Here is a 21055-nt window from a genome sequence, read left to right as displayed (position 1 = left end):
TTTTTCACACACGATGAATGTGCACATGTATAGACCTGGTGGACTCAACTGGGCTAAAGGTTCTTCTTTGCCCTCGGTCTTTCCCCTCAGAGCCACAAATCCTCCAAAATACCTTTCTCTATGATTAAGTGGTCTTCTGCTACCATGAAGACACTTAAATGGATTTAGAAGTGAAGCCAACCAATCTTGTATTGCTGACAAAAGCAAAATCTCGGAGGGATTACCAACACAATGAATGTAATAGATGCAATGGACACAAGTCACTGGATGTTAATCAGGTTATCTTTCTATCTAATTCATATTTTTCGTTAACAGCTACACACCATATCCACAAATTTCTTGTTACCCCTCTTTGTGTTGAAAATCAACATAATCCTCGTCATAATTCTGAACTGCACAGCAACAACAGTGACATTACGGAATTTGAGCTAGTAGCAAACCATTAGTCTGAATATCTGAACAGGAGACACAAAAGCCAAACTAGGCCTTGTTTTTTTTTGGCAACAGTAACGTTTTCAAAAATTCCAGTTCTAATTAATATGACATGATGTGGAATTTGTTCAAATACCTACATTCATTACTTTGTTGTCTACGGTGAATGATGAGCGATAGGAAACTTACATAGCAACGCTGTGTGACAGGGTGGATGTGGAAGTACTTTGATTGGTTCATAAGATAAGTGCTATATAAAAACAAGAGTTGTTTCCATCTGCTGTAGAGGCTGAGATTCTTGCAGGACACTATTAAGGACTTTTTACGCCACCATGAAGGCTTCTCCAGTATTCTATGCCATTGTCTGCTTGGGAAAGGGAAAGAGAGTGACAGAAAGAGACTGGTTATAAGATCCAGCTCGGTCCTGGACTGCCCTCTGGATTCCACTGAGGAAGTTTGTTTTTAGCGAGAGGATTTTAGTGAAACTGAATGCCATCATGGACAACACCTCTCACCCCCTACACAACACCATGGGGCCCCTGAGCAGCTCTTTGAGCAGCAAGAAGGAGCTCTACCACAGGTCCTTCATTCCCACTGCTGTCAGACTCGACAACATCATCCGGAATGAAAAATACAATCCTGTGTGCTTTTTTCTCATGTCACTCTACTTACACTCTACGGCACTATAACGAAATATGTCATTTTGTGCATCAGTGTCCTCTGCACATTATCCGTATTATACCTATTATTGTGGGTTTACAACCATTTATATTTATACCTGATACCTTTCTATATGCCTTCTATATTGCATATATATATATATTGCAATATAGGATGAATGCTTGTGCAATTATCCTGTGCCACTGCACTTTACTCAATACATTTTCTTTAAAAAACACTTCTGCAGTGAAATTTGTATATTATGTACATATTTTGCATTTTGTATTATTTTGTATTATTTTTTATTCTTTTGCTTTTTTATATTGTTATTCTCTTTTCTACCTGCTGATCCTGTAACAACTGAATTTCCCCCTTTTTTGGTAATGACGTTTAATCTTATCATAATTTTCTGAAGCAACGCTGACAAGTTGACCTAAAATAGCTTTAAGAAAAACATGTTAACATTTGAAAAGTTAGCTTTGTCCTCATGACCGTCCCCTGCTGTGGAAGTCTGCTGCTGTCCAACCTCTTAAGAACTCCAGCAGCAGGGCTGCCTTTGTGCATCTGCCTCTATTTCTCTGTTTTTCTGTGCCCCTAACTAATGTACTCCGTCTCTATCAGAGACACCAACTTCAAACTGAGAACATTACGTGTCGTGGTGTGACAGAAAAAAAGTGAACGTGTCTTTTGAGGACTGGGGTAATCTCAGGAGTAAAGCTATGCTGTGCTGTTTGAAGTGTAAGTAAACATGGCACTGTCAGCAGAGCTTGATGGGGGATATGACATATAACAATTCATGGCCTTGTAAGTGTCTTCTGTATTCATGGTCTACAAACTCTACAACCAACCTGGACATGTGCTGGCAGTTTGTCATTTAAATTGGTTACATAGAGTTGTACTCAGGCAGTAAAAAGTGACTTTAGTTATTTATCAATATTTTAGGCCGCTAGACCTACACCCGACAATATGAGGCAGTTCTTCTTGATTCTCGCAGTGTAAATAGACTCCATATATGCCAGATGTGCGGAGCCATTGAAAAAGCTCAGGGTGGCACATAGTTTACTGGTACAGTCGTCCTTGAGCTTTCTCCATCAGGATTTTGATATGTATATTAAATTCGTATAGTCCCTTTAACTGAGGTGGATTGTTGCCAAATTTGAACACTCAACTTTAATTTACTGCACCTTAATCACCCTGAAGAGCAGTGACACTTTTATTTCCAAAGTCAAACCAACACATACTGTTACTAGCTCAAACACCAATAAAAGTAATATCAAACAATGGGAATTTCCTGCAGTCTCCTCTTCTCTCATAAAGCCAAGAAACAGGGTTTCATCCTGGCGTCCTCTCCACATCCTACTGCCACTAATATCCTTAAGACGCCATGAAGGACCGATTTGCTACTGTGACTCACTTGCAACTGTCTCCCATTTGACAGCTTGCGACGTACTCTTTCACTCACAGGCTGTAAAATTATTTCACTATTTTCACAGAATTCTTGACGCCTCAGAGCCAGAATTTTCAACTCCTCCGTGTTTTGTTGGTGTGAGGTGATTTGCATATATTTTTGTTTTGGAGAGAGTTTGTTGATGTGAAAAACTAAACTAGTATATTCAACCCACTCATGAGAAAAGGAAAATATTTAATGCGGTTTGTAGGAGGCCAGTGTTTTGGCAACACAGCATTGCAGCCTCTGAACTTGATTTCTGATCCGCTCTGATTCTTGGAAATAAAGCTTTGCAGCATGTCACTACCTACCTGTGTTTTTGAGACCGTATAAATGGATAAGAGGAGAAAGTAAAACTCAAGAAAACTGAATTATAGTCATACATATTTAGTGTGTTTGCTGGTTTCTAGGGAACATTGGGGCCATATAAAATCCTCCTATTGACCAAATATTACCTGTCAAGAGTTTTCACTTCAGGGGTCAGTTAAAGTTAGTGCGATTGTAGGCTAAGGTTAGTAGGCTAATAGTGTTTATGGTTGATGTGCGTGTTTGCATGTTACTGTTGTGGGAATTACCGCAGAGGTAATCTTGCGTAGGTTTGCAGGCATTTATGTCAAATGATTTGGAGCAAAATGATTTCAGAGTTGAAAGATGGATGATGTCTGACCTATGAGTACTCATGTTATAATGTAGTGTTGACCACATCCTAGCTCCCGTCGCATGCTGCTTACTTCCAATGATGGAAAACACACTTGCAAGATTTACACTTTACACAAATTCTCTCAAGGACAATTTTGCAGCTCTAGTCTTTTGATTAATTCAAGACTTACAAAAACAATTTTGAATGTTGGTTTCAGCTAGTGGCAGAATTCGAATGGATTTGGTCAGACATGTCTGTTACAATATTACAATGCGTATGTACATTTGCTATCTAATGCTAAATAAATAACTGTGATATCGTGTTCTCTTAATTTAAGGCCTCTTCATTTTGCAAGTTACAACATTCCAAAATCAAGCCGTGCACTTCCCAAGCCTTAGGTGTCCATTTTAATATAAGACCAGAAAGTGGACATATTAGTATCAGTATGGTCTCTAATAGCTCCCTGGACTCAATTAAATTGTAAAACATTTGTGCTTCCTTTTATCCCCTTTTTTTCTGACCCTCTCCCACCTCTCTGTCTCCCACTGAGTGCTTAATTATCTTCCTGTCTATCTGTTTGTGTGTACGTGTGTGTGGGAGTACGTGTGTCTGTGAGCGTGTGTACTAAGGTGTCTGCCCTCTGTTTGCTCTCCAGCTCACTCCTGCAAGCAGCCACGCAGTCCTGCCAATGCTGACGTTGTGGGTCTAGACCTGCCCTCCTACGGTTACACCCTGGTGTACACCTGTCAGCCAAGTTATTTCCTCTCCGGGGGTTCAGAGCACCGTGTCTGCCGCTCTGACGGCAGCTGGACTGGCAAGGTGCCTGTCTGCAGAGGTATGTGGTTGCCAGAGGTCTGCGGGGGCAGATGATTGAGAAGATGTGGCGGAGGTGGGGGATGCAGTAAAACTTGGGTGAAGGGTAGGGAGTTTAGTACAGAGTACACACGTGTATACACTTAATATTTAAAAATACCTCCTGTGTGACATTCGCACTACTTTTTTACTGAATTCAATGAACACATTGTGGTTTTTCTGATGTTATCTGTTAACCCACTGCGTCCCTTCTTTCATTTTATTGTCTTTCAATATGCGCCTGTCGAGATTCTCTATTTACTTTAAGCTTTAGCAATTTGTTGATGAGTAAATGTTTGTTAGAACTGAGCCACCAGAGATCTTTAAAGCAGGCACCATGTTAGAGTAAAGCAGTGATTACTCCTCCAACATCCTCCAGCTGTTAAGCTTTGCCGTGTGTAGCTACACATTTGTGACATACATATTTATGTTCTTTTGCAGTCGGCTCCAAATCACATGAGAAAACTGTCAAACACGTACCAGGGACACCAAGCCCAAAAATAAATGGTGAGTTTTGAATTTCACAAGCTGTTCAACTGTTGGCCACAGAAATCTGCAGCTCTGCATCTGTCCGTTCTTGAGAACGAGTGTCGGCTACAGGAACTTATTTTTGAATAGTACAGTTTCTCTATGTCAGTGCATTGACTGTGCTCAAGAGTTGGAGCTGCAGCTCTGCACCCGGCCAGTAGGTTTATCTTATAGTTTTGTCCACAGATTTAATCATTGTGTATCTCATAGTCGTGGTACTGTGCTTTGAAGTCAGCATTTCATTTTTACATTCGGGGGAAATAATTAGCTCATAATGAAAACACATCAGGCGTATAATCTACTGTGTATTGTTCATATCATGACCATTACATGTGCTGTTATCTAATTCCTCTCTGAGTAGTTTAGAATGAATAATTGCTACAAAACATAATTAAATGTCAATATCACCAGGGAATATTAACAGACCATAATATGTGCTCTATCGTCTAAACCCGCAGTAATTAGTCTAATATAAGAAAATGTTTGAGCAACCAAGTAGTTTCTTGTAAATTGTATAATAATAAGTGAATGTAACCTGCAGAGATATTACTTTGTATTTATGACATAGACGTTCAAGGTCTTGCTTGTCAGTGAGCGCTGATACAACATAAAATCATTGTTCAGAATGTAGACGCTAACATAATTATTATAATTAGTACTGTCGGTGACTTGTATCGGAAAGTTCAACTTCTAATTTGACAAACTAATGATTCACATTAACCTCTGCTGTACTTTTTGATTGGTGCAATCAGCATTTGTTATCACGTGAACATGCTAAACTAAGATGGTGAAAATTATGAAGAAGATGCAATTATAAGCATATTAGCATGCTACATTTTGTCAGTACTGTGAAGCCTCCCAGAAGCAGTTAGCATGGATGTAGGCTGTAAAGATACTAATATGATAGACACACATTATAATAATTATAATAATTATAATAATAATATACATCTAAACCTTTACAAAGCGGCTCACAAATGAGACAAATACAATCAATAATTCAAAAATAATCAAAGACAACAAGAAAAATAGTACTATATCATATAAAATCAAAGACAGCAAATGATATCACCAATGAGGTTCAGTGAAATTTTTTAAAGTGTTATAAGATACAGCGCTAGCAGAGTCACTCAACTGAAAAATAGTGTTAGATTCTCTCTTTTTCAGCCTCCGAAAACAGCTGCTTAAAATGATCTGGTAAATAGTGGGTAATTATTCTGACTTTTATTCTGTTGGTACTGATTATAAGCAGTCACCTTTTTACTTATAATTCCCTGCTAAATACCAGCAGATAATGAGTGTGCTGTAATAACAGAGATACCAAAAGTTTTATCGTTGTGTAACTATTGAAAGGTTCAGCAGAGTTCAGTTATCTCTGTCAGAATAGATAGATAGATAGATAGATAGATTACTTTATTCATCCCCGAAGGGAAATTAAGTCGTCATAGCAGCAGGTATATTTGAATACAATAAAATAAAATACAATATAGATGTCGTCATTATTATTTAAGATGGAATGAAATTAATGAACATATTGTCGACAGCTGTTTAATATGTTGCTTCTGTTGCCATTTAGCAGTGTGGGTGCAAGTATTTAGCTCAGGTGTAAAATATAATATTGATTTCACGTTGTTTGGAAAATAGCACATTTGATGCTGCTGATTCGTTTTTCAGTTATTTGAAGATGTAATATAATGACTTCATTCTTTTATTTCTCTCCCCTCAAGTTCCTGACAACGTCTTTGCCCCTGATTTTGTCTGGAAGGGCTCCTACGATTACAAGGGCCAGAAGCAGCCGATGACTTTGACAGTCACAAGCTTTAATGTTTCGACGGGAAAAGTCAATGTAACTTTAAGCGACAGTAGCATGGAGTTCCTGCTCTCTGGTGAGTCATCTATAAATCATCCGTCTTCTACTTCCTCCCCTCTCCTCCTCCTCACTACCTCTGTGTGTCACTTCCATTTATTTTAAGGTGCCTCATGTCAATCATGCATGAGAGTTGGAATTAACTATTTGCTCTAAAAACGGATGTATTAGTCTGCACTGACGGACTAAATGTCCATTCAACACTCTCTGGTGTCCGCCCCTCATCCCGCTTCTCTACTGTTCTCTTCAGTTCCTTCCTCCTTCTGTTTCTTTTCCTACATCGCTTTCCTGCACTTGTGTTCCTCATCACTTTCCTCACATCATTTCTTTACTTGCCTCTTGTCCTCTACCTTGTAGGAGTGTACAAGCGCCAGGAGGCACGGTTAATGCTCCTGCTGTACCAGATGAGAGCCCTGGCCCACAGCTCCATGAGCAGGATTACTGTTGAGACCTGGGCAATGGATGGATTTGTGAGTATACATTGGAATTGGAAGCAGCTGGCAAGCGATCTTTTTAGAAGTAACCAAGAGCTGTGACTGTCTTTTATTTTATACCATTATTTATTTATTTATTGTTCAGTCTAACATACGAGTAGAATATTGTCGGCAACACCACTATTAAGAGACAAAAATAACCTTCTGTGGACTGAACCAAGCCAACGTTTGCTCGTTGTTAGAAATAGGAAAATTTCATATTGAACTGTCACAAGCAGAATGGGAATTTCCTGGCTTATTGTATTTACATATATTGATATTGGCTGTCGATCGGATGCAGCCGGCACTCTGTATGAACCGTTTCAGCATTTCCACATTGACCCTTTGCTGCATAAGCTCAGACACACACAGGACATCCAAGGGAAATGGAATGTCTGCAGAATACAAGAAGTTTCCTCCTCTGGGGAAAAAAAACAAAAACTTCAAGGTCCACTTAATAAAACGTGTGACAGGTGACTGAACGCAGTGGAGCTATTGATAGCACACTGCACCGGGTTTCAAAGAAACAAGCTGTTATTTTTGAATGTAGCCTGACAGAACGTGTGGATGCTCGGACTAAATTCTGTGTATATTTAGTTTTTGATGTGGTGTGGAACAGATGCAATACTGTCTCTGGTGCAGTTGAAACAAAACGTGCGTTTGTTTTTCCACCAGGTTTCAGCTGAGCCCGAGGGAGGCAGCTACGTATTCCAAGGCCTTATACAGGGTAAAGACTACGGACAGTTCGGACTGCAGAGACTTGGTATGTGTCATCACCAGATACTGTTACTAACCACTACTAACCATTACCATTTCTTCTCGGGCCCATTTCTCCACAATAGAAATATCGAACTTTTTCAGTGAAAGAGACATATAATTCAAATTTTAATGTTTTTTTTAACATTTTATTGAGTAATTTTTAGACAAAGCATTTGTTACATGTCATAAACATTTCTGCAGTTCTTATTTAATTAATTGTTGTTATAGAAAATCGTAGTGCAGTGCCCATTCTAAACCTGCTTGTTTGGCATGGGCTGGTTAGTTGGCCTGTGGCGATGCTGGTTGAAACAGTAGAAGTGGTTTGCAGTAATTAGGCTGTGGCAGGTAAAGACTGGCTGCAAAATTCTGAACTGGACAATCACTTGTCTTTTCCATTGTTTTGAATGTGCTGATTGACGATGTGACTTATTATGATGGATCTCGGCCTCTGCTGCTACAGAGCATTGGTTGGTTTAATCAAAGTTTATTTATATTAAACATGCCATGTCTTACACTGTACTTCCTTGGACCCTTACACATGCCGGATGTGAAGCAGATAAAATGAATTGTTCTTGAGCTTTGTAAGCTACATACAGCTACACAGAGATTTCTGAAATGAGCCGATAGATACAAATATAGCAGATGTAAATAATATGATAACATTTTGCTGGGACATAACTCTGTTAGATACATTTTTCTCCTTTCACCTGGAGAGAAGAGACTGGATGATTTACAAGAATGACAAAACATTTTATAACATATGTTGTTTCTTTAAATACAAACAAAGAACCAAAGGAAGCCTTGTTTGTTTTCTATTACTATAATAGATAAAAGGTCCAGGCTAATTTACAACGCTCACTTTGTCAGCCAGTTTAAAAAGGTTTTAATAGTTTTCAAACGGAATAATATTTGCTCTGTGCTTTTGCGTGTTGCCCCTTGTATCTGCTGTCATCCACCGACTGCCACAGTCACACAGCAGAGGAGAAAACCCCCCCCACACATCATCGTCCTTCATTTCTTCGTGCTCCACGTCACTGTTATCATCCCATTGTTGTCTTCAACAAGATTATCACAGTCGCTGATCATTATCAGTGTGAGCATCTCGGCTGTCGTCTTTATCAACTGGCTGCTGTGTCTCTGTCTTGACATCATTGTGATAATCTTCCTCATCATCATCCTCCTCATCATCATTGTCATATGATACATATCTTTCTATTATTCCTTTTGTTGTCTACATTTTGTTAATCTAAATATTTTCTTCATGTTCATACGTCATGTGTCTAAATGTGTGTTGTTTCTTCAGGTCTGAGTGTAAGGGAGAACGTGACCCTCGCCGACCCTGAAACCAGCGGCTCCACCAACAGCAGCTCGGTTGCTGTCGCGATCCTCGTGCCTTTCTTTGCCCTCATCTTTGCAGGCCTCGCTTTTTACCTCTACAAGCAACGGTACGTAGTCGGCCCTGGTGTCTTCCACAAGAGGCATGAAACCCAGATTTAGCAGCCGCTGTAGTCTGCATCCGTTCGGATCCCACATGAAAAAGAAAGTGGCACATTTCTACGAGTCTGTGTCCCAGGTTGAGTTTTGAAGTGATTTCCCACAGATGTGATGTTGAAAAAGTTTGAGAAACAGATTCATGTCGGGTTGGGTTGAGTCAGAGGAGCTGCACAGGAAGATGAGGTTGATGGTTCACTGTAGCCCAGTTCCACGGCCTCCTTTACTGTGCCATGGTTGCTCACTTAGATACAGCAGCTTACAAGTGAGGTGCTTCAAGCATGATGCGATATTAGTCAACACATTCTAGACCACTTAACATGGCAATGCAAGTCCAAGTATCTGGATATAATGCTGTATCTTAACATACACAAATACAGCTGAGTATAAATGTGTGTATGCAGTATTGATGGAGGGATTTGTCTTCATTTAAACAGATAATCTCTCAGAACAATACACACACGTCGATCCTGTCACATGCTAATTTTGCACTCATTATATTAGTTACCAGTGAACTGGCATCGCGCTCCTCTGCTCTTTTCAACAGTAATTACCATTCAGCCTCATTAACCTACTGCAGCTGTCCCCAGCAACATAATGGAAACATGTTTATTGAATTGGAAGGAGCGCTGATAATTGGGACAAGGTCTCTCAACTAATGTTCAACCTCCTTTTGGTTTATTCCCCAGGAAAACAGATAAAGCGCAGTACACAGGATGTTCTGTCCACGAGAACAACAATGGACAGGCTACTTTCGAGAATCCCATGTACAACACAAACACAAAAGCTGCGGAAGGGAAAGTTGTCCGCTTCGACCCCAATCTCAACACCATCTGCACCATGGTTTGATGTCTACTGAGTATAAGAGAAAGACAAGACTTACATATATATAAATTACATATTTATATTTTTCCTTACTTCTGATGGCATACAACTAGGACACAAAGAATTGCTCAGAAACTTAAGCACACCTTCGGCAACACTTAAGTTGCGCCTGATCGTACACGGAGGGTAAAAGATTGGAGAGACGGGGAGAGGATGCTCCACACCTTTCGAGATCTTCCCGTTGTTCGGTGGAGAGAAGAGTTCTTTACACTCTGTGAGTGTTGGCTTCATGAATAAAAAAAGAGCCTCTGGCATATAGATAAAATAGAGTATTTTATGCTCTGTAGTATAAATATAGAGGGGTTACTTCACAATGCCAAATGAAAGATTTAAACTCCCTCGGTTTTTCCAAGAAAACAGCTCAGACGCAGACCCTCTGTTTGTTTTTGTCTTAGTGTCACATTCATCCTCATGAGGGTTGGTTTCTCTTATGGAGGTGAGGAGCCTCTCGACTGGGAGTTGATCAGCCTAATCTGCAGAGTCTGTTTTCCATGCAGGCAGATGTGGGAGAGGTAATGGAGAAGTAGAACAGCAAATGGCTCTTTGAATAGCGTCGGCGCAGTTCTCTGTTCAAGGTTATGTGGTCAATTATACCTATTAATTAGCTGGTACCTCCGACTGATGAAATATATGGCCAGGGATTTAATTACTGGAGTGCAGTACTTATTTTCAAATGTGACTGGATATGCTAGGGCTCCTATTGTTACAGTGCAGGTGATCAGACAACAGTAGAGCTCATTTTGTTATTAAGGAGAGATATATTCAACATTATAGAGTTTATAATCAAGTTGTCTGCAGTGATTTCGTTTTCAACAGATATGTTCTTTAAGTATGAGAACTTTTATAGCTGACTTGCTGTGGAGGCAAAAATGTACCGTTTAGCATTTTGATCATACGAGGCAAATCATGCATCTATTTAACTGATCCTTAAGTTATTGAAGGAGTCGTGATACCTGATTTCCTTTCAGGTGTTTTTACTTTTTATTATTTCCTTCCGAGTGTATTTGTGTCCCAAATAACCCCTGAGCCTCTAGATATCAAGCATCTCAAAGAGGGAGTTCCTATCCTAATTATTTCAGGTTTTCTTGACTGACGAGGTTGAGCATAGCCACTGTGCTCCGTGTCAACAGCAGGCCAGGTTTCTCAGAAGTTTATTTCAGCGTGGATGTCTGTGACTCAAAGTTCAAAGACATGTCAGTCGTGCAGCCTGGGGTCAGACGCATCTCACTGTCTTGTTTTATGTTGATCAAAATTTGAAGAAGCATCTGCCTTACTTTAGAGGAAATCCGAAATCAAACAAGTGCAGCCACCACGTCATCTCTGTTTATCATGAGCGCTTTTCAATGTTCTTTATTTCTTTTGGGAAACCGTGCCCCAGTCGGTGATCTCTTGATGCGCACTCCTACTCTGAGGCACTGGATGATTTCAGACCTCGGCCCGTCTCATTGACACCTACTGACTCAAGTGGTTATTTCAGTGTCTTACTGAACCATCAGCTTCTGCCAACAAATGTACAGTAAAAGGAGAAAAACGAGAAAGGAATTTGCACACTTGAACATGAGCCTCCATCAGTGTTGTTCTGTCATCCAAGTCCATCCATGGTTTCAAAGTTTAAAAAAAATAGATTTGACACTGTCGTCACATTTATACATCATTGCAGTGCCTTGGATACTGTATGCGCATATATTTTAAAGAAGACATGTACTCTCTTAGTGAAGCTGTACATCAGTGTCGTTTCTCTGCACAGTTTTGCATTGATTTCAATGTCAGTGCTGCTGATTTATTTAAGAAGAGGTGTGTTGGGACAGCAGCTCATTGTTTCATGGTCTCATACCTGTGCATGTCGGCATAAAGCGATCCAGTATAGCAATTGCTGCTGTCATACTTTGTACCACTCAGTTGATTCCCGTCATTGCCGTTACATTTTGTACATTTATACAGTTTTGATACTTGATGGCATTCCTTGGCAAGATGTCTTGTGTTATCAATATGTAATATATTTTGCAAGTTCATATTTCTTAATGATGAGAAAAGAAATGCATCTGGTTAAAAAAAAAACAGTATTCAACAAGTCAGTCTCACATCGGATTCCAGAGTAGAGTAGAATGCTTTTAAATGTACCACACACTTGTTTATCCCATTCAAGATCCTGTGTATATGAATATGTACATATTACAAAACTTTTGTAAAGAGATATATTTTTTATGCAAATAAAGCATTTGTAAGTTATTGAATATGTTGTGTAAAATCCCACATGTAAATGTCATGTAAGATCAAAAATGTTTTGTATTTTTTCTTTATCAGCAATGTATAAATCCTTAATTTATATATAAAATATAAAACAGTGATCTCCAATGTTTCTCCTGCTTGGTTTTGTCTCCATGATGCAACTCTTCCCTCTGCTACAGTGACTATAATGTGAGGAGAAGCTGTAGAAGTGAACTGAGCAGAGAGCAGGTGGTTTAACATTCAGTCTGCTTCGTCAGTCCTTTGCACCTTTACTGTTCTTTTAATGAGTTTCCACTTGATGACCACTCTTTGGTCAAAGCCAAAATAATATTCACACTACCATCGCTGCTCATGGGAAGTTTGAGATCCTTAAACCCTAAAATGGATACTGCGGTTAATAATCTTTGTTTGAGCAGACATTCTTGACTTAAGAAAACTTTTTAAAAGAAGTGAAATTGTACAACTTGACTCCGAGTTCCGCTTCATCTCTCCACACATGCAAGAGCAGTAGAAACTGCAGCATTAGCGACGGTGAGCTGAGTCTCATTCAGCCTGCTCCTCTCGGTCAGTGGATGGGCTTTACAAGTGGCTGAGAAATGAGTCTAAGAGAAAGAGTTGCTGCACAGCATGAGATGACATCTGATTGTACTGTAATGTGCATGTATTTACAGTGTTATAGTTCTTTATTTGCGAATATTTTCTGATTTTATCATCTACCATTGGACTGCATGCTACAGCAACAGTCTTTTTAGCGTATTGGCCATTCTTAACATGCCTGTGTGAAAAAGGACATGTGGCCGTAGACCGTAAAAAACGGCTGCAGGGCTCCTATAAATACAAAGCTTGGCAAAGCTTGACCCAGAACCCCGAACTGGAGAATCTGTGTTTCCTGTTGTGAGCGAGCTGTTGTGATGGATAACGTCCCAGTCACCACTGATACAGAGTGCCTGTAGCCTGTTTATTCAAAGTTTATTAATATTGAACATATCACATGTCCAATTTGCACCAAATTCAGACGACATAACACGTAGATGCGATTCCTTTGGCCCTTAACAAAACACCAAGTGTGAAGAAGATAAGATGAACGGTTCTCGAGATGTGCTCGCCACAAGCCACATTTGACCGTGATACTGTTCACACGCCTGAAGAGTTTGTTGGTGTCAGAATATCAGAAATTAAGGTGAGGGACAAATCACCGGGCTTCAAACATCTCTTTGTGACAGACTGGATTGAAAGAGGTGGATGCCTGCCATGCACTTGGGGAGATGGCCGTTTGTCAGGACGTTATGTAATGAACTATAAGATGAAGCTAATTTCGGCAATAAAAGCCGAGATGAACGGCAGCGCGGTGACAGAGATCACAGATCACTCAATGAGTCAAGTACGAGGAGGATGCTTAACGATCCAACAACATGCACTTGACAGGAAGTGGTTCACGTCACACTCAGGTTAAGCATACACTTTAAAGTCTAAGCCTGGGATTTGTGTATGGATTTACAAGTACATGCCACAAGGATTTATTTATTTTTTCCATTGTTTCTCTGAAGTTTCTCCGGAGCTATATCAAGCAGATTTCCCTCACAGGCTGCGGATGTCACGTAAGCTGGTGGAAGGCCCCGAAGTCAAATAGGCTTAGTGTGTTTGTTCAAAATGGGTCCACGCTCAGTGTAATTCACTATTAGTAACACTTTCTAAACACTGACTTGACCCCCTGTTTGCCATTAGAGCAGCAGAGCTCCATTAGAGCTCTTCTTCCTGTGCCGGAGAATCCCCAGAGGAAGCTCTCTGGCGTTCGCCGGCGGGCCTCGGCAGCAGTGGCGTGTACCATGTCATCCCTCCAAATGCTCAATTGAGATCTGGTGACTGAGCAGGTTAGCGCAGTAAGCTGATTTCACTGTCCTGTTTATAGAGGCATTTGTGGGTCTTGTGGCGTGGGCATGTGCCTGCCAGAGAAAATCAATTTGCAGAGGTGCATGCGCGGCTCCAACGAGGGGATGTTCCTGGCTGCCTGTGATGTTTGGATACCCCGTGGCCTTCCTCCACTTTCATCAAGGGGCTGAATGTGTACCGTGAAATCTCACAACAGCACCAGCCGGCGATATTGACACATTGCTTGATAGATGGGAGTACTCGTGTTTTTTTTTCAATACACTAGTTTTCTCCCCAGCATGAAAAAACAGTAACTGGTATCGATCTTAACGAGCCCTGCTGATAGATCCTTAACAGTTTTTCGCTTCCCATAATGCATTTCTCTGGAGTTTGCCGCTTATTGAACAACGCAGCAGGAGATTCTCCGCTCAGACGCGCTCATAACAACACAGAAATCTCTGGAGTGTTCGGGTGCTGGGTGGCACAGCCGGCAGAGACGGGATGGAACATGTAAAATCCCAAGCGGAGATCATGTTTTAATCACACTAGCGATGGCTCTTATCGCCAAAAGCTCTTCTGACGTCTTTTACAGCTCGGCACTGCCTTTTTATCCTCAGATCTTTGTATTATTTCTTTGTTTGTTATTTATTTATTTATTTGTTCCTTTTTTAATCGACTCATGTTAGAAACATCATCACACCCACTCGCTCATAGTTAATCCCGTGGAAGCTCTCCTGATGTATTTTCACATCGAGTCATTAAGAGGTTTTTCAGTTGGGGGTTAGCAGATGAAACTCCGGAGAAGGTCCAGAGCCTCACTCTCATTCAGCCCCTCCGCAGGATGTGCATAGATTAAAGTTCACTGCATGTGTGAAAGCAGTTGATGTCTTGAGAAATAAAAGTCGGTTATGTCTCAAGTTAGCGTTGGTTTTCTTCCATTGTGCTTGCCTTAGTATAAAGAGTTGTGTTTGCGTGCATGGCTCTCCTGGCTGGGATGTTGTGGATTGTCAGTTGGCTAACTAGCCGTCCTCTTGCTGCGTTTCTCACTCTTTCACTAATGAGCCTCTTCCAGACGTCCTCAGGGTGGTGGGCAGCTCTTGATACAGAGCTGTTGAGAAATGAAAACCCAGAGGAGACATCAGTAAGAGACACACTTACATGCAGGTGCAACTATCTCACGTTTATGTCTTAATTGGGACCAGGACTGTTTTGACTAAAGAAATCAAATCCCAGACCACCTCCTGATCTGCCAGATTTTTAAGTGTTCTTAATGATTTGTGTAGTAAATAGCCATGCTTCCACTTCTCATAACAATAAAACTCATGTAAAAGTTTTGTCTTGGAAAATTTAGTGAGGTTTAATATTCTGTGGAACAGTTTCATAGAGTGTGACCTGGAAGAATTATATAGTTTAAAAAGCGCGTCTTGATCTTAAAGTGGATGAATAATGTAAAATGTGCCATAACCATTTCAGCTAAATCAATTTTTAACTCAGTTAAATCACATGGGCTCCGGGACGTAGCCTGCAGGAGATTGAGGACGTCTGGTTGGAATGAGTTGAAGAATGTTAAACTGTCAACAGCATCATGAGAGCAGCTCAGAGACTAGCTGTGTGGTGGAGCTTAATGTCACTGAGACTAACTTTACTATGCTAACAAAGTATTTGACAATTTGAGAAGATATTTCTTTAAAGCTTTTTGTGCATTGCTGATGGACATTTATTTGGCCCCTGTGTAAATTATGCCTGATTTATGGCCCCTGGTTTAGAAAAATCCCAGATCTTCCTCTGATGCAGATTCTTTGCTTCGGCTCTCCAAACTTTGGTTGGAAACATTTCCTCACATAAACCATAAGGTTCCAAAATTCCCACTGAATGTGAGCAAACAAACCAAGCCATCCAGGGAACTCTGTGTAAACCCCCTACAGTAAGATCTTCAGACCTCTGTCTGGTGAACACCAGCTCACGACCTGTCTAGTTCCACCCCTATGTGAAACCTGATGGTAGTAGCATCCCACTGTGTGGCTGCTCCTCAGCAGCAGGGACAGGGAGACGAGTTGGTACCCAGGGACGGATGAGTGCACGCGACCTGACGACTGGGGCGGCGGTTAAACCCTTTATAACATCTGTGGAGAGACTTCACAGATGCTTCCTAATCAATGTGACAGAGCTGACAGGAATGACAGGAAGAATGGGATCAGCTGCCCAAATCCTTGTGAGCAAAGCTTACAGAGACTTTACCCACGACTCAAAATGGTAACTGCTGCTGAAGTGGCTTCTACGACGTACTGAGTTAAGTTTATGAACACTTGTAAATGAGAGATGTTCCAGACTCACTTTCATGGTTTTATGTTTCAAGTGTGTACTTTATGCAGACAGTGTATAATCAGCCACAACAAAACATATAATTCACAGCATTATTGTTGAAAACTTTCTCACTAAACTTCTGCAGTTTTCCTACTTTTCTTTCTGAATTTACAGAAAAGTTTTATTTTAAAAGTAAGACTTGGAGGAATAATGTGACATTCTGGAGGATTATGCTTGATGTATTTCTTGCTGTGAGTTAAGGGAAGAGAAATCTGTCTCAGATATTTCGTGTTGTCCCTGTGAGGTTGCTGGGCAACTAACAGAGACATCAGCAGGAACCAAGCAAGAAACAGTCAGAGGCCCAACGTCCCAAAGAGCATCATTTGGGCTTTGATCCTGGTTGTTATGAGTGAGCCTTTCAGGTGGACTTCATACACAGTACATAAAGATAAAAGACATTATAACTCCCTGATAGTGAAGCCCAGTCCCCGTGTCTGCCCCCTGATGGCTGGTTGTAGTATCTGCCTTAAACCTTGTTTCTCCATTGGACATGGGATAAACCATAGACTGTATATAAAGATGGACTCGATCCATTTCCTCCCATTAACCAGGGTCCTACCAATGCACATGCTCAATCATGACATTTCACACCAACTTTACACTATCAAATACCATATTAAAACCAAACAGACTTTTTCATTTGGCCCATGTCTCATCCACTAACATGGACGAATCTGTGTTTATGACCTACACTGCAGCCAACTACCAGATGGCCACCAAGAGGCTCTCGATTCACTTTCTACAGCTGTCAAGGTCGATTCCGTCTTTACACAAAGTCGACACCAAAACCCCCAAAACAAAATTACGCTTCAAATAGATTTTTCTCAAAGTTAGTTTCTGTTATTTTAGGTGATTCTTTGTGTTTGTTTGAGTGTTCATTTTTCAGGTAGGTTTATTTTTAAATACTTTCATTCTGTAAAAAATGTAGCAACCATGGAGACTGTGGCTCTAAATAACATCACCATCTCAAGATGGCAGCTCCTGCATCCAGGATATGTTGGTTTCTTTTGTACATTGGGAAGAACCGGAGATGTGTGATCCATCTTTATATACAGTCTATGCTTTTTAATCCTTCTGCAAGGCTCATCTAAAACATGTGACCTGCTGCAGCTTCGCCTTTATTGTACGTATATGAAATTGGTATCAACTCCCAGTGAAACACTCTGCAAGAAATAACATCTGAATATTTCTCAGAATGTCAAACGATTCCTGTCATTTATGTAACTCGATCACAACCTCAGAGCCCATTTCTGTCTCATTTAATCGGCTCATTGACTTCAGCTAACAAGTTTTCATTTTAACTTATTTGCTCTCATCATCGCGACTGTTTCCCTGTTAGCATTAAAAAAAATAACCTCATTAGGATTGATAAATGTGTGCAGATCTTATCAATTACACTCCTGATAAACAGACACCGTGCCCGTGTCACAACCGCCCAAACTGTCAATGTAAATTACACTTTACATCTGGCACAAAGTCAAGGTCACTGTGACCTCATAAAAGAAGTTTTTGACCATAACTCAAGAGCCTATAATCGAAAAAAAAGAAAACTCCACAAATGTCAAAGCTCAACTTAACTGTGACATCAGCATGTTCTGCACAATGACCTTTCTGGCCATCCTTTAACTCCATTACTCTGAACCATAGAGGGAGAAATTGGGACCATTTTTCCTGCAACATAAGTGGTTTGTTGAAGGCACACAACCTCAAGGCGGTAATTGTAGTTAGCACTACAGGAACCTTGGGAAATCACAGGTTTCTGAGTAGCCTACATACAGATGATGCCCATTAAATCCTGCTATAAATAATGTAAAAACATGGAGGGGTTGACGACTCTGGGCTTAGTGAAGAAATACCGGGAAAACATATATAAATACTACTTGCCTGTAGCTCGTCATTCATTATTTTCTGTACATGTAGAAGATAGCTGGGAGCAGGATTACTAAAGTCACCCGTGAGCCTGATCCATACGACCTTGATATACTGTACCCTCACAGTGGGAAGGCTCTTCTCGGCACACGCCAGCTTCAATCTAATTGCTCACAGGGTGTCCAGCTTAATAGCCCCCCTGTCTGCAGCAATTAATGGTGGAAATTTTCTAAATTAGCTTCTAATGCTTTGTGACACGCTCCTGAAGGAAGGAGAGTCAGTGTGATGTGGAAAAGAACAGCTGCACGCAACAGATTTTCCTTTTGCTTTGTCTTTGAAAACAAATTCTATTGACCAGCCGATCACATCTGTCACACACTTCACCACAGAAGCATCACTTCTCCCACGAGGCAAATCCCCAAAGACAAAAAACCCGAAGCTGGTAATACGGTCGGCCGTATGGAGGATGAGCCTCACGAAGAGCGCTTTGAAAAACACACTCCGCATTTCTGTAATTTCATCAGCTCTCAAGGCCTCGAACACAGCAGTCTCCCACACCTCCCAAACAATCCCCTCTAGGAAATCACACAGAAAATGAAAGCCCGTAGCAAAGCAGCTGGCTTTTGATCACTCTGGTTGGCGAGTGAGTAATTGGGCTTCATCGATGAAACCACACATGTAATATTTCATTGAGGGGGCAGAACAGGATTTCTGTTCTCCCTTCGTTTTCTTGGACTTACATGTTGATAATACTGTAGAAACAGCCACTAAAGCTACCTGTCTCATCGGTATTGTGTAGAAAAATCAGTTCAGATCAAACACACACACACACACACACACACACACACACACACACGCACACATCCACCAACACACACACGCAGCAACTGGAAAGTATTTGTTTTAAATTTTTGCATGAAATATAACAAGGAACTTTATTGTGATGCAGAGTGCTTCATATCTACAATACGTTTATGATTCTACGTTGTATATTTAGAAACCAAGAACATAATAGAAAGTGAAATCAATAAACCATTCCGTGCACTGTGCTCAGTCTGTGTGAAGCACACCAATGATCAGAGTAAATATATAAACTGCAACATTTTGAGAAACGCTTGAATTGGGGACAAAACCGCTGCCGTTGTGAGTCATGAATTAATGTGTGACATTTCCTCCTGTCAATGAAACGTTTGGGGTAATGACACACAACCTCTCAGTTGTGGACCACGTGATAAATCATGGGATCTTGACACTTGGGTTTTGTTATCATGCGTGCTCTGCAGGAAGTGGGACTCATTTCAGCATCAAAGTGGAGGGGAGGGGTAAGTGGGCCGCTGCCACATACGATGCTGTCTAAGCGTATGATTGAGCACATTTGTCCTGCGAGGAATAATCACACAGTCCTCTGCTGATGATGATGCCACTGTGGCGCCTGCGGCATCGTCTCACAGAGGGCGGCTTAAGTTGTCCATTAAACGGCACTCAGAGAAGACCTGTGGCTGTGTGCTGAGATCTGTGGCAGCTGAAACTCAGGTCCAAGCACAGGGTTGGCTTCTCATATGGAGACCAAACGTTCAAGAGGCTGTTACTTAGCATTTTCTTTTATGTAATTTTTTTTTTTTTATTAGAAAATGCAGATTATTTGAAAAAATTTGAATATCAGAATCTCCGTATGTGTGATCCATCCTTTTTAATGACGGCATGCTCTGAAGCTGGCCTGGCCTCCACAGCCCCGAGGAGCCACGTTATCCCAGTGTGATTTGACATTGTCGCGAAGATTGTGATGTCACAGGGCGCTCGGCTCCCTCAGTCTTCAAGTGCACTTATAAATGATCAGTGGGGTTGAGGTCAGGTGACTGCGAAGGGAAGTGTATGACTTATTTAGTCATGGAGTATTTCTTACGAAGCGCTGAGGTGTGTTTGAGGTCATTACCCTGCTGCAGGCAGAGGAACGGACGACTTCTCCATCGCCAGGGAGTCGTCAGTTCACTGGACTCGTCTCCATGACTCCACGCTGAGGGAGACCCTCTGTACTTAGAGGCTATTTTGACACTTCCCCTTTCTGATGCAACTTTCAGTCTGATGCAGGGGTTTTTCACTATCACAATTCTCAATAAACAAAGATCTGCTAGAAATGTGAGGCACACTTTTCTTTTAAAGATTATTTATATAGGAAAGTGATTTATGGACATAGATTATAAGAGGTGAACTCAGGCTGTAAATCGAGTCTCTGATGAGCAGATCAGATTCACCCGAGTGTCATCGGAACACCAAGTTACCAATAAAATATTTATTTTATTCACATTTGATGCTGAACTTGAAATGGACCAGAATCTTAAAAATGTCCCTTAATTTAGGCAACTTGTGTTTGTGCATATTTTACATAATTTCTGACCTCTCAAACATTCTGATAATTTATATATTTAAATGATAATAATAACAGAGATTTTTCAATGTGCTCTGAGACTTTTGCACCTCACTGTATTTAGTTTGTGTTTTTGTTCTGTAGCTCCATTAAGTCCTTTGGTGACTGTGAACTTGACTACACCTCAGTCACGGAAAGGCTCCAGTAGTGATGTGTGAGTAGCTATTAAATGTGACGTGCAATTTTGGTGTCAAGGATCACTGAATGTATGTATTTTTCTTCGCTCTCCTACCCAGTGGAGGTCAAAAACACAACAACACACCAG

General features: G+C 40.8%; 1 protein-coding gene across 1 annotated transcript in view; it reads left to right on the top strand.

Annotated features, from left to right (window-relative positions):
- Positions 1–12300, top strand: part of LOC128449995 (CUB and sushi domain-containing protein 3) — a 209153-nt gene extending 196853 nt beyond the window's left edge. The window contains exons 65-71 of the mRNA XM_053433387.1: positions 3835–4014; positions 4473–4538; positions 6287–6445; positions 6784–6896; positions 7575–7662; positions 8962–9103; positions 9839–12300. Of these exons, the coding sequence (XP_053289362.1) occupies positions 3835–4014; positions 4473–4538; positions 6287–6445; positions 6784–6896; positions 7575–7662; positions 8962–9103; positions 9839–9998 (908 nt within the window). The 3' untranslated portion in view covers positions 9999–12300. The remainder of the gene's footprint in view (positions 1–3834; positions 4015–4472; positions 4539–6286; positions 6446–6783; positions 6897–7574; positions 7663–8961; positions 9104–9838) is intronic.
- Positions 12301–21055: the final 8755 nt, after the last annotated feature.

The sequence above is a fragment of the Pleuronectes platessa genome, chromosome 10, assembly GCF_947347685.1.
Source record: "Pleuronectes platessa chromosome 10, fPlePla1.1, whole genome shotgun sequence".
Lineage (NCBI taxonomy): Eukaryota > Metazoa > Chordata > Actinopteri > Pleuronectiformes > Pleuronectidae > Pleuronectes > Pleuronectes platessa.
This window is presented reverse-complemented; position numbering and strand designations above follow the sequence as displayed.